This window comes from Adiantum capillus-veneris, chromosome 14 (genome assembly GCF_014529385.1).
Source record: "Adiantum capillus-veneris isolate H3 chromosome 14, ASM1452938v2, whole genome shotgun sequence".
Classification (NCBI taxonomy): Eukaryota; Viridiplantae; Streptophyta; class Polypodiopsida; order Polypodiales; family Pteridaceae; genus Adiantum; species Adiantum capillus-veneris.
In genome coordinates, this window is record NC_140944.1 from 117,720,581 (window position 1) to 117,739,689 (window position 19,109).

The window sequence follows — 19,109 nt, forward strand, 5'->3', positions numbered from 1 at the left end:
CTTTAAAAGGCCAAAATGACCTATGAGACCAGAGCGTTACAATGTGGTGGATCTGATACAAAGTCAGAGTAGCAAAATGAAATGAAATGAAATGACAAAAGGATGAGATATAAATACTATGAAATCCTAAGCTGGTAGGTGTGAAATAAGCAGCTAGCCGGGATAGCTAAACCACAAGTCACAAGAGATCCAACATTGGTCGCTGGCGGATCTCATCAATCTCTTCCATGGTCTGCTGGGGTAGTAGCTCCTCCAGGTGTCCAGTGTGCTCTAAAAAAGTCTGTGATGTGTCTCTGGGACTGGCTGACCTCTCCTCTCAGCAGGCTCTCTCTATGTCTACGCAGCTCAAACAAAAACAAACCTAGGCATCTCTGATCCTCGTACCTCATGACTTTGGAGAGTGGTCCAAAGCCCTCTCTAACAAGCAGTGGAAGCGGCCTCGTATCTCGTAGTAGACGGGACAGTGACATGTGTAGTGTAACTTTGTCTCAGGCTCCATGTCACACAGGGGGCATTACTTGGCCTCTGCTGATACTCCGTTGTATCTCCCAGTCTTGATCCCAAGCTGGTGTGAAGATGTGCGTATTTGGCTAATAGCGCACCTTATCCCATGAGACAAGTGGGTGTCCATGTATCTAGGCCTCCTCACAAAACCGTCCGCCGTAAGCTAGAGACGCTGTTCTCTGTAGAAAGCCATCTTTGTGCCCAGCTCCTGTGTTGGCTATTTCTATGTCCTCCTGGTGTCTAGCTGAATCAGGTCTTGGCGGATGAGCCTGGTGATCTCTGACTGTGTAAGAGTCATGGAGGGTGCGTCTAGTGAGTACTGGAAGGGGGGCAATCTATCTATAATGAACCCATGCGCCTGGAACCATGATGTCATCTCCTCATACCAACAGGCCGTATCTCCCTGCATGGCTAACTGTTGAGAGGACTCAAGTGCAAGGCGGGCGTATCTGTCTCTGGAAAGTTCCCACATGCGGTGTATGAAGGAGACAAATCTAGTGAGCACCTCAACTACTGGTGGGGGGGCAGCTAGCTCTGTTCGGATAATGGCACGTGGTACTGAGGCCTTGGCTCTAATGAGCCGCAAGATCATAGAGGCCAGGGGCTTCTCCATGTCCCCCCATCCATCAGTGCGACCTGTCCTCCCGTGACGATCCAATGAAGGCCCCCATATCTCAGCTTCATAGGGCAATGCAGAAGCCACTAGCGTGTCAAAGAGCCAGAGCTTTGTCCGAGGCTCCCGAACTGAGCCTGTGAACACATCCTCTCCAATCTATCAATGCTGAATGGGCTCTGGTCAATCTAGTCTCTGCTGCTCTCCTTAATGAGAATGTTGGTCCACTAAAAACCACTCCAAGGTAAGTGTAAGCATTTGTATACTCCACCTTCTCCTAGCCGTATGTGAATGCGGACGCTGACCTCCTGATCCACTGTGGGGTGGTATTAAATATCATGACCTTGGTTTTTCCAAGGTTGACAGACAAACCACTTTCATGGGCAATGGGCAAACCTATGCAAAAAATCCAAGTGACATTGCATCCCTTCCGGAGAGTCGGAGATCAACACAATATCATCAGCGTATAACAATAGCGGGATCCATGTCCCCACCAGCAGTGCACCTCTATCCCCATCTCTCTCAATATAGTCACAAACCTCATCCACATACATATCAAATAGAGTAGGAGAGAGCGGGCAGCCCTGCTTCACCCCAATAGTGGAGTGAGCCTATGTAGAAAGACCCTCTGAAGTGCGTACATGCCCTACTACTGATCTGTACAATGCCATGATCCCCCAAATTAGCTCTGTGGGTACTCCCATCTCCTGTAATCTGCGCATCAGTCTAGCTCTGGGTACTGCGTCAAATGCTTTGTGGAATCCACACAGCTACAATAGATTCATCTCCCACGGGATCTACCCTCCTCGATGATGGCCTTGAGTGTCAAGCTATGGTCAAGAGTAGAAAAACCTCTTATGAACCCTGTCACAATGTTCCCCATCTTGTGATAGTCTGGACAGGCCAGTCTCTGCAACATCCAGCTCTCTCAGCATCTCCTCTGAAGTATCATAGAATACTATCTGATGATGGGCAACCCTAGCATTGAAGTCCCCTAGAATGATAATGTCACCATCTCTGGAGAATTCCCATATGTCATCATCCAAAATAGAGAAGGGGGACTGTCCTCTGGGTGGTGCATATACGGACGTACTCGGGGGAAAGTAGCAAATAGCAATGTAGAGATATCTGCCAGTCTCTGCTCTCAATCTCACCCACATGTACCTAGCTTGCTCATCCCTGCGAGCTATATGTATCAATGGCTGCAAACGCTCCCTGAATAACACTGCCACTCCTCCTGAGCCCCGCCCTCTGTGCTCTAATCAGCAGGGGCAACGCGGCGGGAGTAGGGGCGCGAGAGAGGGAGAGAAAGAGAGGGGCGCGAGAGGGGGGGGAGAGTGCAGGGCAACAAGGCAACAGGGGCAGTAGCAGCAAGGGCAGCGGGCAACGCGAGGAGGCAGAGGAAGGGGGGGGGGGGGGGGGGGGGGGGGGGGGGGGGGGGGAGAGAGAGAGAGAGAGAGAGAGAGAGAGAGATGAAATGAAAGGATATAATAACATCTAAAGAAGGCCAAAGTGACCTATGAGACCAAAAAAGTTACAAGTGGTGAATCTAGTACAATGTCTGAGTACAAGTAAAAAAAGAGGGGAGGGGGGGGGGAGGGGGGGGGGGGGGGGGGGGAGAGAGAGAGAGAGAGAGAGAGAGAGAGAAATGAAATGAAAGGATATAATAACGTCTACAGAAGGCCAAAGTGACCTATGAGACCAAAAAAGTTACAAGTGGTGAATCTAGTACAATGTCTTGAGTACAAGTAAAAAAAGAGGCGGGGGGGGGGGGGGGGGGGGGGGGGGGGGGGGGGGGGGGGGGGGGGGGGGGGGTTTGTTTGTGTGTGTGTGTGTGTGTGTGAGAGGAGATCCCTCATTGGCCGGTGGTGAATATCGTCGATATCCTCCGTAGTCAGCACTATGACTGGGCGCCTCGCATGTCGAGCTAGGGTGATCCGGATCCTCTGCTGCAACCCGTGGTTGTGGGCGTCTAGATCTCCCTAGCTCAATCATCCGATCGATCAACGTTCCTCTGGTGTGGATGTGATCTGAAGTTGAGCTCTGTTGTGGTCAGCACTCACTGTATGGTGTGAAGAAATCAGTGATTTTCCTCTGAGACTGGCTCTCCCCCGATGTCCTCAGCAAGCTCTCCCTGCAGCTCGAGTAAAAAGAGGCCTAGGCATCTCTAGTCTAGGTATCTCATGACTCTAGAAAGTGGTCCGAAACCCTCTTTGAACTAGCAGTAAAAGCGACCAAGAATCTCATAGTACACAGGGCAGTGACATATGTAGTGCAGCTCTGTCTCTCGCTCAATATAGCATAAATGACATATCATGGCCTCTGCTGGTACTCCTCGAAATCTACTAGTCTTGATATGAAGCTGATGCGAGGATGTGCATATCTAGCCAATAGCACACCGTATCCCATGAGATAAGTGTGTATCCATATACCCAAGCCTAGTCACAAATCCGTCCGTGAGTTGGAGAAGATGCTCTCTATAGAAAGCCATCTTCATGCACAACTCCTGTCTCAGCTGTATCCATGTGCTCTTGGTATCTAGCCGAATCAAATCCTGACGTGTGAGTCTAGTGATCTATGTCCGTGTGATGGATAGGGAGGGTGCATCCAAGGAGAACTGGAACGGAGGCAATCTATCCATGCTAAACCCATGTAACTAAAATCATGATGTCATTTGTCCATACTAACATGCTGTATCACCCTGTAGCGCTAGCTGTCTGGAGGATACAAGGGCTAGCCGAGCATATCTATCTCTAGGGAGGTCCCATAAACTGTGCATAGAGGATACTCAGCTAGTAAGTGCCTCGACCACGAGGGGAGGAGCAACTAGCTCGGCTTGAATCATGTCATGTGGCACTGAGGCCTTAGCCCCAATCATCCGAGAAATCATAGAGACTAGAGGCCTCTCCATACATCTCCATCCATCAGTGCTACCAAATCTACCATGGTGATCCACGGAGGGTCCCCATATCCGAACTCCATAAAGCATAGTTGAAGCCACTAGAGTGTCAAAAAGCCAGAGCTTTGTTCAAGGTTCCTAAAACTGAACCTCCGAACACATCCTCTCCAGGCTCCCTAATGCTGCGTAAGCTCTGGTCAGTCTCGTCTCTGGTGATGTCCTCAAGGAGAATACTGGGTCACTGAAGACCACCCCAAGATAGGTATATGCATCTGTATACGCCATACTGTCTCGACCATACGTAAGGTGGGAGCTAAGCTCCTAACCCCCTGTGCCATGGTGTTAAACACCATTACCTTGGTCTTACCAAGGTTCATGGACATTCCACTATCCTCGGCAAACACGTAATGCATCCAAATGACACTGCAACCCCTCTAGAGAATCTGAAATCAGCGCTCTACATAGTCTGAAAACTCATCCACATCTAAGTTACCCGGAACGGGAACGGGGAACGGGAACGGTAGGGTGCGGAACGCGACGGGAACGGAAGGGAGGAGAGGGGCCGGAACAGGAACGGGAACGGGAACGGGGCCGAACGGTAGACCAAAGAAACTATATATATTATATGTATTATAGGCTCATATGTTAGTGAAAAACTATAAGCCAGAGCTCCATGTCCAAGCTTAAAGCTTTAGCAAGGAGAGAAGCTCAGTAGAGATGTTGAGAGCTTGAGGAGGAGGTGAGACGAGCCTCCAGAGTCCAAACAGCCTTAAATCAGCCCTCTAAATAGCCCCCAAACAGCCCCAAATCAGCTCTCCAAATAGCCCCAAATCTGACCTCAAATAGCCCCCAAATAGCCCCAAACATGCCCCCAAATAGCTAGTGAAAAAAGTTGACTTTTTGGTTTGACCGTTCCGCCATTCCGGGTGCCGTTCTGCCCCGTTCCCGGTCGTCATTCCGGTTACACCCCATTCCGGAACGGTGTTCCGTTCCCGACTCCGTTTCGAGAGCCAGACCCTTTCGGAACGCCGTTTCGGAACATTTAGGGTCCGTTCCGCCCGTTCCCTGTTACTATGATCCACGTACATCCCAAAAAGAGTTGGAGATAGGGGGCATCCCTACTTCACCCCAATAGTGGAGTGGACCGTGTCCGACATGCCCTCAGTAGTGCGTACCCGCCCCACCACTATCCTATATAAAGTCAAGATCCCCCATATCAGCTCCGTGGGCACACCGATGTCCTCTATTCTACATATAAGTCTAGTTCTCGGCACTGTGTCAAAAGCCTACACTAGACCCTCCTGCCATGGTGTCTACCCTCCTCAATAATAGCTTTGAGTGTCAGAATCTGGCCAAGAGTAGAGAAACCTCTCCTGAATCCTACCTACCCTAATGCTTGTATGCCCTCTCTGTCTACCCATCTACTCACCTCCTGCTCAAGAATAGATTAAGACCTAGCCAATGTGTGACCAACCATGATTGCGATATCTTAGGAATCATGGGATCTCCTAACTTGAAGTTAGGCGCAATCGTGGACATACTCCAAGTCTCAAGAAAACCCTCATACATGGCTCGATTAAACATCATAGCAAGAAGCTATAAGGTGCAACGGAAGTGAATGTTGAACTTTGCTCAAGATGAGTGCTCCGAATTGTGCTTCCTTTTACTTACGGAAGGGAGAGCCTTCCGTTCCTTTAGTGAGAGAGTGCAATGGACACAAACAAAGTGGATAAACACTGTGAATGAAGGTGCTGAGACTGAGAGATAGAGAGAGAAGAATACGACACCAGAATGTTTTCAAACCCTCCTCCGAAGGCCCCACTCTCTATGGCGAGAGCAGTCTACTTATGATTGCACAAATCTCTACAATGCTTGGACTTGCCGACGATGTCGACGACGATGAGGACGATGACGAGACGGGCTAAAATCTGAAAACGCTAATGGCTGAAATCTGCAAATCTTGTATCTGAATTCTGACTCTATGTCGATGACGACGATGCGACGACGACGCACTGAAAAACGCAGATGCTGAAATCTGTGTTTTCCGGGCTGAAACTGCAAACTGCGTTGGATCTGACCGTGCGGCGAGGATCTGCTGCGGAAAGGTGAGATCTGCAAGGTTCGGGGGTTCTACTACAGTGTCTTGACGCTGAAAACTGAAAACGCTAATGCTACTGTGTGGGGGAGCAGGAGAGAGAGCCCACTTGCTGTCCTATGCAATGAGAGTGAAGGAGAAGAGAAGAGAGGCGCTGCAGAAGCTCACGCAGAGAAAACGTGAGAGAGAGAGAGAGAGCTCGTTGAATTTTTGGAAAAAAGCCACGCTATTTCATTTGGGCTTCACCTTTGAGTATATGAGTAAGTGACTAGGGGGCCGTTCACACTTGGGCCCCCTCACTTATAAGTCTTTTTAACTTATAAGTTATAAGTACAAGGCACTTAGGCCTTTATTCCCTAACAACCTTCCACCTAAAGGCAATGTACCTTGGGAGATCAAAGAATCAGCTAACTATGATACAACAGCTGATCATGCACTTACTCATCCAACACCCATCATCTGACGGCAATATGCAAACCGCTCTGCTGGAAGACTCTTGGTCAAAAGATCTGCAGGGTTGTCATCTGTGTGCACCTTGACAAGTGTAATGCTCTTGTCATCAAGCACACTTCTGATAAAATGATACTTCACCTCTATGTGCTTTGTCTTGGCATGAAAAACAGGATTCCTTGCAAGCATAATAACACTCTGACTATCACAGTGTAGCACAGGAACCGGTGACTTAATGCCAAGCTCTTCTACCAAACGCATGAGCCACAAAGCTTCTTTGCATGCCTCAGTGGCAGCCACATACTCAGCCTCAGTGGTAGACAAAGCAACACATTTTTGCAGTCTGGAAATCCAAGAAACTGCACCTCCTGTGAAAGTAAACACATATCCAGAGGTAGACTTCCTGCAATCTGGATGTCCAGCAAAATCTGCATCTGTAAAGCCATGCACAGATGTCTCACTCTTCCCAAAACAAATGCACAAGTCTTTAGTGCCTTTCAAGTATCTCAAGATACACTTCACTGCTTCCCAATGCTTTTTGCCAGGATTGCTCATGTACCTGCTACTACTCCCACCGCAAATGCAATGTCCAGACGTGTAGCAACCATAGCATACATCAAACTGCCAACGGCTGATGCATAAGGAATCTTGGCCATTTCAACCCGCATATCATCTGTGTTTGGGCAGTCATGTGCAGTCAGTTTTACATATGTATGAAAACGATGTAGCACCTTATTAACATAATCTCGTTGAGATAGATACAGACGCCTGTTAGGTCTATCTCGAGAGATACGCATGCCCAAAATATGATTAGCATCACCAAGATCCTTCATGTCAAAGCGATTCTTTAAGCTTTGTTGTAATGCATCCAACTCCGTGACATTGTTACCCGCAATAAGCATGTCATCAACATACAAAATCAGCAATAGAAGAGATCCATCACTTGCCGTTTTTATATACAAACAGTGATCAGAATTACTTCTTTTGTATCCTTGAGACCTCATGAATGTATCAAACTTGTGATACCATGCACGGGGAGACTGTTTCAAACCATACAAGCTCTTCAAGAGTCTACATACTTTCTTCTCTTGCCCCTTTGACACAAAACCTTCTGGCTGCATCATATAGATCATCTCAAGCAAATCGCCATGCAAAAACGCTGTTTTGACATCCATTTGCTTTAACTCCATATCTTCAGAAGCAACCAGGCCTAAAACAAGACGTAATGTGGCAAGCTTTACAACAGGAGAAAAAATCTCATCAAAATCCACACCATGCTTTTGCTTGTACCCTTTAGCAACCAAACGTGCCTTGTACTTAGAAGAAGCATCAGATGTGACCTTGGTCTTGTAAACCCATTTACATGGCAGAGCCTTATGCCCTTTAGGCAAATCAACCAAGTCCCATGTATGGTTTTTCTTCAAAGACTGCATTTCCGAAACCATTGCTTTGAACCATTTCTTACTGTCCTCCCGTTGCATAGCCTCTTTATAGCAAGACGGCTCACCACAATCAGTAAGCATGACATAGTCCAAAGACGGTTCATATCTATCGGGGGGCCTTGTCACCCGAGTAGACCTACGCACCCAATGATCCATAACAGGTGGATTTTCAGCCTGTAAACCATCAAAAACAACAGGCTGTTCAGCCGGTTGCATCGCAACAACGGGCGGTCTAGGAGCATCAACCTGTTCCTCTACCTGTGGTGCATCAATGGCAACTTGTTGGGGCTGATTTTCAGCAGCTAATGGCTGATTTTCAGCACCATTTTCAGCATGTAAAGGCTGCTGAACATTGGGCCTTCTTGGCTGTCCATATGTAACATCTTCACGAAAAACAACCCGGCGCACTTCCTCGACCTTTGTGGGCTGTTTGTGCATGCAATTCTCATTGAAGATGACATCATTGCTGCGTATGATTTTCCGTAATGCGGGATCCCATAATCTATACCCCATTTCACCATCCTCACCATATCCTAGGAAAATGCATTTATGAGACTTTGGTTCTAGTTTGGTGCGCAGTTCACTCCGGATGTGAACATAGGCCTCACAACCAAACACTCTTAAATGTGCATATGAGGGTGGCTTGCCAGACCACACCTCCTCAGGCACCTTTCCACCCAAAGCCTTGCTAGGTGAGCGATTAATCAAGTGAATAGCTGTTTGCACAGCTTCTGCCCAAAAACCATGAGGTAATGCAGCATGTGACAGCATACTCCGAACTTTCTCTTGGATAGTCCGGTTCAATCTCTCTGCAACTCCATTCTGAGAGGGATTAAAAGGAGCCGTGAGCTCTCTTTTAATACCTTTAGTAGCACAAAAGTCAATAAATGCTTTTGATACATACTCCCCCCCATTGTCTGAGCGCAAAGACCTAAGCTTCTTGTCAGTTTGATTCTCAACAAACGCAAGAAACTTCTTGAAAGTATCCAAAACATCGCTTTTAGCACGTATTGGATACACCCACACCTTACGTGTAGCATCATCGATAAACGAGACAAAATATTTCTTTCTCCCTAAAGACAACTGTGGCATTTCACATACATCGGAATGCACTAAGTCTAACCTGTCAGACTTCAAAGAAAGTGACCTTTTGTGCGGTGTTTGACTGTGCTTTCCGTAAATACAGTGCTCACAATGAGAAAAATCAGCATACCTCAAACACGGCAAATAACCACAACGAGACAGAGTTTCCATTCCTCTTTTACTCATGTGTCCCAACCGGCCATGCCACAAAGAAACACTTGGCTGCTCGATTACGGCGACAACATGGTCACGCACACTAGATACATGCAAAGGATACAAAGTGTCCGATTTACAACCCTTGGCTACAATCCGGGCCCCTTTACAAATTTTCCACTTACTATCACCAAAAGTGGTGTGATAGCCTGCATCATCTAGCTGCCCTGTACTAATCAAACTCTTCTTGAGTTGTGGCACATGACGCACTTTGTGCAAAACAAAAGTCATACCATCAGCAAAAGAAAACTGGACACTGCCAATACCTGCAATGTCACATGCATAGTTATCTCCCAAATAAACAGTGCCCTGCACCTCACCTGAGTACTGTGTAAACCAATCCCTATGAGGTGTTACATGAAAGGAGGCACTTGAATCAAGAATCCAAGTATGCATGTCCACATCAGAACCCATAGCAAGGGTATGTGCATCCACAGAAGAGGCATTGAGTACGTCAGTGCTGCTGTCACTGTCACAACTACTAGCAACATTGATTTCCTCAATCAACACAGTACTCTTCTTGGCATTTCCCTTGTCCTTTGCATCAGTTTCAGCACCCTTGTTCTTCTCTTTCTTCCACTCATAGCATTCCCGTTTATAATGCCCTTTCTTTCCACAATGATGACACACAACATCTTTCCTACGAGATTTGCTGCATGCCCTGTCCTTACTGTCAGATTTCTCCCTCTGTTGAGACCTGCCTCTCAAGTGCAATGCATTAGAAGACCCGCCTGTGGTGTTCTTCCTGTTCATCTCTTCCATCAAGAGAGAACTCTCTACATCTGCATACTTAAGTGACGCACTTGAGTTACTAAGAGCTGTCCGGAATACATCCCAACTCTCGGGCAATGTGCATAGCAGAAAAGTAGCTTTGAACTCCTCATCAATCGTGAATTTCAGCTCTGTCAGTTGGCTGAAAATAGAATTGAATTCATTGAGGTGCACTGACATGTGCGTACCCTCCTTCATGCGGAGATCCATAAGCTTCTTAAGCCAATACACTTTACTGGCAGCACTCTACTGTGCATACAACTCGTCTAAACGCTTCCACATGCCCCATGCTGTCTGCTCATTCTCTACATTGAAGAGTAAATTGTCAGACACCGAAAGCATGATCGTAGAGCGAGCCAACTCGTCCACTTCTTCCCATTCTTCAACCTCCATATCAACCGGTTTCACACCCTGTAACTTAATAGGTTTCGCTTGTTTCTTCTGCAACATCACATTATAACATTGCTTCTTCCATATAGCAAAGTTATGGGCACCTTCAAGCTTGCGAATGTGCAACAAATTGCCACTTTCACTGCTAGAAGCCATTCTGAGTGATTGCAAACACTGAAACCCTGTTTTGCCGACCTAAACACGCCCAAATGTGCGCAATCGGGCAAAAAACAGCTTGCTGTTACAGAAAAACAGCGAGCAAATTTCATGCGAAATCACCCCAAAACGGCGTACATTCACTGCCAAGCCCTTACCAAAGGTTTCCACAAGGTGTATACATCATTTACTTGCTAAAATTCCCTGTTTTAGGGCAAAAATCAGACCTGTAAACACCTGTTTTGCTGAATTTTCAGAACCTCGTTGGTGGAAACACCTGTAAGATTGACCTGTGAGCCTTGCCCTAATGAAATTGCATCAAATTGACCCCGAAATTGGTCAATTTCAGCAGAAATAGGCTGCTGTTCGCCAATTTTTGAAACCCTAATTTTGGGGAAACTGTCACCGGAGGTCGATTCTACACGGTGAGAGGATCCCTTCGCGACAGAGTTGATCGAAAACGGTTGAATATCCTTCCCGCAACGAGCAAAAACAGAATTCTGATCTGTGTTGCGAAGATGGCTCTCTTGGAAACCCTAAAGCTCTGATACCATGTGTGGGGGAGCAGGAGAGAGAGCCCACTTGCTGTCCTATGCAATGAGAGTGAAGGAGAAGAGAAGAGAGGCGCTAAAGAAGCTCACGCAGAGAAAACGTGAGAGAGAGAGAGAGAGAAAGCTCGTTGAATTTTTGGAAAAAAGCCACGCTATTTCATTTGGGCTTCACCTTTGAGTATATGAGTAAGTGACTAGGGGGCCATTCACACTTGGGCCCCCTCACTTATAAGTCTTTTGAACTTATAAGTTATAAGTACAAGGCACTTAGGCCTTTATTCCCTAACATACTGTTGATTCTGTCGCGATGGAGCTGCAAAAACGCTGAGGTATCAGGCTGATGCAAAAACGCTAGGGCTGATTTGTCTTCTGCTGTCGCCAGGCTTCTGCCGTGCAAAAACGCTGGCTTCTGCTGTGGATGAAAATGCTAGGTCTCTGCTTGGCAAAAACGCTAGGTTGGTCTTGGGGGGTTCTGCTCAAAAGGTGCTTGTTGAGCAAAGGTGCTCCTGCTGCCTCTTCTGCAAGAAAGTGCTAGCGCTGAGTTTTCTTATATACTTCCTTGCAAAATTGCCCTACCTAATTCCCAACAAAAGTCACTTAAAAATAATAAGTGAAAAATGTCAAAAATAGGAAAAATAAGTCTATGCACTCTAAAAATGCTCCTGATGGGTTCTGATGGAAATCTGATGATCATGCTGTGTGCAACCAAAGGATATGCATCTACTTTAAGTGTCTGGACATGCACGGTCTGCGAACAGACTCACAAAGGTGCTAGAACACTTCCTAATCTAACTGAACTGAACTGAACTGAACCCATGTCGTGAAGTAGCTTGTCCACGTACACATAGGGTTAGATGTGCACGTGACAGAAGCTTTGCAAGCATATCTCTAGCATGGATGAAGTGCTCTGCTACCAGACCATCATGACCATGTGCTCTTCCTGTCTTCATCTTGTCAATGGTTTTCCTTACCCTCTCAGCAGTAAAGAAAGTACATGCCTCTGGGCATGTCTCTGGTGGGCCTGGCAAAGGTGGCTGCCCTAATGCTGTGTAGAGAGATGTGGCATATTCCCCCCATGTCTCTGTGGAGGTGATGGCTGGTGGTGGTGAATGCTCCTGGAATAGACTCCATGCCTCACCTGAGTCCTGACTCTTAAATAGCTGATACAGATCCCGCTCTAATTGAGATATATAAGCCCTCTTCTTTCGTCGCACTAGAGTGAAAGGCACGATAGCATGATCACATGCTACTCCAACGGGCCTAATGCCCACCATGAAATCTTGAAAAAAATGGAATGAGACTTGGCTGACCCATAACATAATCCATTGTACTAGCCCCATGTCGATGTGGAAAACATGTAAAACCTCCCGATGTAGGAGATCTCTGTACACCATTCAAAATGGCCAATCCATGTGCAGTCCCCATGTCTATCAAGTATTGGTCATACTCAGTGTGCTCCTCATCCACTAATAGTCTGGATAGGCCCATCTTTGTAACATCAAGCTCCCTAAGCATCTCCTCTAAAGTATCATAGAATATTGTCTAGTGATGGGCACTCCTAGCATTGAAGTCCACTAGGATGATAATGTCCATCCCTGGAAAACTCCCATATGTCATCATCCAGAATAGAGAAGGGGGACTGTCCTCTAGTTGATGCATACACTGACGTACTAGGAGGGAAATAACAAATAGCAATGTAGAGGTATTTGCCTGTCTCTGCCCTCAGTCTCACCTACATGTACCTAGCATGCTCATCCCTACAGAGGCTATATGTATCAATGGTTACAACTCCTCCCTAAATAAAACTGCCACTCTTCTTGAGCCTCGTCCTCTATGGTCCGCTAGAATCTCCTGCTTGCAAGTATTTTCCCATTTGTATCCGCTCACATGTGGCATGGACTGCACAGGGGCCTGATGTGTCTCGAAGTAGAAGATGATGTCCCTCACAGTGAAACTATCCTCAATGGCACCTACATCAAGGCGTAGATCCATTACAATTCCATGTAGCAACTTTGAGTGTGGTCCTATAGGTCTCGTGCCATCGTATGGAGCGCCTCTCCATAATAACCACTCGTCCATCTCTGTAGAAGGCCACTTTTTCTCTCTCTCGAGCTGTCCTTATTTGGGGCATAACTTCATTCATATGGGCAAGCTGTGAGAGTGTAAGGTCATCCCCAAGAAATACCCTGTTTTCTTTAGTGTAGGACGCCACTTCAAGAAGTCCTTCGCTTCCATAAAGGGGAAACGCATGATTAATGCTTTCTCCTTTGAAGTCTCCCCACTTCCTTCTCTCTTCTCCCCACTTTCCATGCCTTTGTGTGAGTAGCCTCACCACCCATCATGAAGAGAAGATCCTTGACTTCCTCTTCCACATCATCCCAGTCATTTAGACGGGTTACTTGTATATGCAAAGCTCTAGTTTTCCTCCTCTGCTCTTATTCTATTGTCATGTTGATGATTGTAGGAGTGGGGATCGATGTTGTTTCTTTCCCTTTCCCTATCTTGGCAACTTCTATCCATTTCTCGGCCTCATCCACCTTTTCTTCGTGATCACATCCACCCACAAGGACGTCTTTGCCACATTTTGCTTCTCTTCTTGCTTGACCATCCGTATCTATTCCTTGATGATAACTTTGAGTTCCTCTATCATCGAGGGCTGGATTACTACTTGGAAGTCCACCGCTTGCTTTATTGGCAAGCTCTTGCTTGAGGGCTGAAGCCTCCTCTTTAAATGCTTGAGAGTCCGCTTTGAGTGCTTGGATTTTTGCGTGTAAGTCCTCTCTCTCCTTCCATTGCTTGCCTTCACTGAGAAACATTTGGAGAAGGCTAGCCTTCTCTTTCCACCATCCTCCCGTCTTCGTTTTCCACTCCTTCATGTCCTTTCCCATCTGTGTTATCCGTTTGTTCGTGACCGGCTGGGAAGACTTGCAAGTTGGTGTGGTTTCCATTGCTGACCTAGTGCAGTGCAAAAGAGGGAGCGCGCGCGGGGGGGGGGGGGGGGGGGGGGGGGGGGTCAGCCCATTACCTTCGGTGACAATGGGCAACGGGCTGAACAGTAGCAGTCCACTCCACCTGGTGGGAACAGAGCTGGGAGCTGGCAGCACATAAGAGGCGCATTGGACCAGGAGCGAAGAGAGAGGGCGATGGTGGGCAGAAACAGCAAGAAAGGGATGAGCACAGGGACAGCAGTGGGATGGCGGGTTGGCAAAGGAGTAGCGCAAGGGGGTGGGCGGACCAGCAGGGAGCAAAGAGGGTGCACGCGCTGTCACAAACTGCTGACGTGTCAAGCCATTGAAGACCTAAGCCAACTTGCAGATCCCAGCTGAGGGGCCTAAACCCTAAGTGAAGAAGCAAAAGCAACAGATTGTACAGACGCCCGCAATTCGCGCCGACATGTTGACGTGGCAGCCATACGGAATTCCGGATATTCCGCTGACTGTTGACATGGCACAACTGTACGGATTTTCGTGATTTACGCTGGCTGATTTTCAGCGCCAGCTTTTGGGCCAGTTGAGTTTGAAGCTTTTCACTGTAACTGCTTTTCAAGCCAAGGGCCTTTAAATATGAGGCTAGGGCTCATTCTCAAGATTCCCTCTCGCCCTCTCATCTCCCACATCCATACAAAGAGACAACTACACCGAGGAGTCCAAGCAGCCATCATCTATGTCGACCTGGTCATCTTGTCAGCCTCACACGGAAGAACTTGGGTATTCCTGAGTACAAGGAGGTGTCCGCTAAGTTTGAGCTCCAAGATAATCTCTCACCTACAGTTCCTCCCGAATGACCTGAGAATCATGTCATAGACCTCGTGGGACAAGCACAACCTGTAAGTAAGTTTCCATATCGTTTGAGCAAGGCTAATGAAGAGGAACTAAAGCACCAACTAGGTGAGTTGTTGGATAGGAGGTTTATACATCCCAGTGTGATTCCTTTTGCTATTCCTATTCTTTTTGTTCATAAGAAGAATGGCTATCATAGCTCTGTGTGGATTACAAGGCCCTGAATAAAATGACGGCCAAGAACAGATTTCCTATGCCTCCCACCAAGTACACCTTAGAGCCTCTCAATGGGGCAAAGAAATTTTCGAAGATCAATCTGAAGAGTGGCTACCAACAGATAAGGATCGCAAAGAGACACATCAACAAGATGGCCTTTAGGACTAAACATGGGCATTACAAGTCCATTGTTATGTCTACTTGCAACCTGGTACCTTTAATTGAATGATGATATGTATTGTTATAGACTTGGTCGGTAAGTGCGTTTTCTCAACTACCTAGGAACGGCATGCTCGTGATGTAGCAAGCCTGTTTAGATGCTAACCGTCTATATATTGCAGCTAAAAAGTTAAAAAAATTTCTGACTACAGTGAGCTAATTGAACTATACCTTCTCTTCCAATGGTATTCATTTAGATCTCGCAAAGATAAGTGAGTAAAAGATCGGCCTATGCTAGAGATTGCATATGATGTTCACTCATTTTTAGGTTTGTGTCAATTATTCAATTGCATATTCTCGAATTAAAGCTATGGGAACAGGCCCATACTATCTTTGTTTTTTTTCATCAAATAATAGGCAAAAGCGGCTTTTTGTTTCAAACCAGGTTGCTGTAACAGCTCACCGAAGTGGTTGTGTGTGTGTGGTTCATGCTATCAACTACAATTACACTGCGACATAGGTGTTGTGGAAAGAAAACAGTGAACACTGCCTCTTACCCTCAGTGCCAACTATACGCCAGGGTGCCTCTTACTCTCTGCAAGGTTTTAAAAAAGAAAACTCGACCTTTGCCTTTTGCTCTGATACCAAATGTAGGGAGCAAGCCTCCTCTCAAGCATTAACCTCCTAGCTCACTTCCTACTGCCCTCGTAGCTCTCCTCTCTCGCACCCTTTTGTCGACCCGTTGTTCACGTGCTGCAGAAAACTCTTGAAACTCGATGACATGGCATTTTAAACTCACCACCCAGTCTTTAATTCCCTTGTAGAGGCTTCTGGACACCTCGCCCGCCCAACCCTCGAACTTAATCCCCCGAGCTGTTTGCCCCTTGCCTGCCATGCCCACTCAGATAACTGCCTTCTCGACAGCATTTTTAATATTTCAGGCCGATACCTCACATACAAAGGCACAAAACAGCCCTCGCTTTCTAATATGCTCCTGGGAGATGACGGACCACCAGACCTGAGATAAAACTCTAAGTAAGATCTGAGAGGCTCAAAATCAAAAAACAGTTTTGGTTGCAGTTGATGTATCTGTATATGTAATTTGGCATTACAGCTATGTTTTAGTGTATACTTTGTCTTGGGGTATGTGCCCAATTTACTTCCCTAACTAACAAGGCATTTGTTTGTAATTCAATATGCAAAACCAAAAATAAGGAGTTCTTGACATGAAGTTGTGCACTCTTGCAGCCAACATTTCCACTCTTCGATGGCCCATTAAGCAAAAGTTCTTAACTGCTCACTGTGTAACCATCTGTGCTCAAAAATCCATTGCTTATGAGTCAAAGCATTTGTACTAGGATTTCGTTGAACAGAAACATCAAGAATATCATAACGTGCATGATGTTCAGATAACATTCTCTTCTCCATTTAAGAGCAATCATCTTCATGCATTAAATCAAGCAGCTAATGTATGGAAATTTTTCCTATCAATAAAAAAATTGAATTTGTAAAAACTCAATGCTGATTACTAATATTGAGAAATCCATGAAGTAAACCTTCATTAGACAAACAGTTTTATTCAGGTGGTTGGCACACCTTGCAAATATCAAGCCTCCACAAAAGCGTGCAGAAGGTGTTTGCAAATAATAAAAACATGGACTTACTGCTAAGACTGCTCCATAGCGACTGAGCTAGGCCAATGCCAACTAACTGCACAGCACGTACTGCTGCACAGCCATTTATCACCCAGATCAATGCTCCTAACATCCCCCACCACGTGAACTTCAAAGGCTGCAAAAATTTGACAAATCTTTGTTGTTGGGTCCTATCTTTACCAAAATCAAAAACAAGATCATCAATACAGAAGCACAAGCTTCTACAAAATGCATATATGTTTGGCTTTGACTTGAGAGGAGTAATTACCGTATAAATCAAAACCAACCAACATGTTGCAAAACAGGTAAAAGACTTGTAAGATTGATAAATAATTGGGTCCATTTTGGCATCCAGAACAGCAGGAGTCTTAATTGGTACCGCTGCAAAGACATGCGAAGTAATGCTTTCAGAAATTGTAACAAGAAACTTCTGCCTAAACCATTGCTCAAATATAATTATGCACTCTTCAATGCCTGGTATCAACTATAAAACATAATGGATGAAATTAAAGATACAAATACAACCAAATGCATGCTCCCCGATAAGGACAAAGGAAAAATGTATGTATTGTTGCCCTGCTACACGTGCTTGCTTATGTGCACAGCATGTGTTGTAACGAAGTAATGGCGTGGCATATTTGCACCTGACCAGAAGAGAGTCAGAAGAGTAGAACCAAACCACAACTGAACTGAAAAACCCATCTCTGAGCGCAGCTCCTGCAAATTGCATCACGATTCGTGGGATTGTTGACATATAATGCTGGTGTGGCATACCATATGGCGGATGCTGATGTAGCTGATGATGTAGCAATGCCAGGTCGAGTGCTGACCTGGCTGATTTTGCCTGAGATGCTTTTTGGTGCTGATTATTGAAAGCTAATGGTTGTTTTGTTTTTGAGATTAGTTAAAAGATAACAAATCATTTCTGATGCTTTTAGCACTGCTAAAAATAACTGTGTAACTGGCGAGTCACTTGACAATGCAGTAAATCAGTGCAACAATACCGAGCTTGAACGAAAACCACCACCTTTAACTTGAAGCACACTATAGACAAGAGACACAAAGTGGCTTGAGTTCCACTCTCAGAAGCACTGGTCCCTCAACTAGGCAACCCTTGGTAGTATTTATTCATCTTATTGAGTAGAAGTCAAAGTTACAAATCTGAATGCACACACTTCTTTGAGTCTTCCACAGTGTCACAAATTTGAGGCCAGTCACTAATGTTACCCGTGGCCTCTCTTTGATAGGCGTGATATCAGAGCTCGGACAATTGTTCTTCACAGAATAATCCAATCAGCAATCAAGCATGGAAGCAGCGTCTACTTAGAGCTCGGACAATTGTTCTTCCTCACGATAATCGAGTCAGCGATCGGCCATGGAAGCGACATCTTATCCTCTTTGGGAAGAAGAAGAGGATTGTCAATATGTAGACAGAGGTTGTGGAAACGGGAGCCTTGTGCTTGATATGCTTTTAGATCACTTACTTGTTTGTTTAAAAATCCTGGTTTTGCTAAGTTTATGTCAGAGGAAAGCAGGAAATTGATTTAGCGGCAATGGAAAGAGATGATGGCACCATCAGATCCTCAGAAGAAAGGAGAGCCGTCAGCAATGAGAGATCATATTGATTTACCACCGCCTCACCCATTTATGATGAGGAAAACAAATAAATCTTTGACTGCAAAGAAGAAACGGAAGGTTCGAGTGATAAAGGAGGTTAAGACTTTTTCAAATAAGAAGTTGCACAAATGACTCCATTCAGATTTGTTTTTGGACTACCTATTTGAATTTGAATTTGAATTTGGACCAGGTGCTTTTACTAGATATGGCGTCCTAGGTTTTTAGGGATATCCGCAAGGACCTATATCACAAAGTGATGACATGTCTGCCCGAGAGCATGCGGGAAACCCTACCCTGACTGCTGCTGAAAACCCTAATTCTGGAAACCCTAACCCTAAAACCTGCAAACCCTAAAATCTGCCAGAAACCCTAACCCTAACCCTAGCCCTAAAAACTGTCATAAACCCTAACCCTAACCCTAACCCTAGGGCAGCACTGATCTGATGACGTGGCACCGTACGGCCCTACCCACTTTTTGCGGCATAAAATACGGAAAAAAAGGGCCGGCAGCTTTTC

At 46.0% G+C, this 19,109-nt stretch overlaps 1 protein-coding gene across 3 annotated transcripts in view; it reads right to left on the bottom strand.

The window, feature by feature from the left end:
* The window catches only part of LOC147443011 (uncharacterized), a 115,132-nt gene that overhangs the window by 70,573 nt on the left and 25,450 nt on the right, over positions 1-19,109 (bottom strand). The window contains exons 2-3 of one of the 3 annotated variants that reach the window (XM_086528963.1): positions 17,245-17,357; positions 16,986-17,112 (exon numbers count right to left, since the gene is read on the bottom strand). In XM_086528963.1, coding sequence (XP_086385089.1) covers positions 16,986-17,112; positions 17,245-17,357 — 240 coding nt within the window. Of the gene's footprint in view, positions 1-16,985; positions 17,151-17,244; positions 17,358-19,109 lie in introns of all 3 variants that reach the window. The other 2 variants (XM_086528964.1, XM_086528966.1) reach the window with 2 other exon arrangements.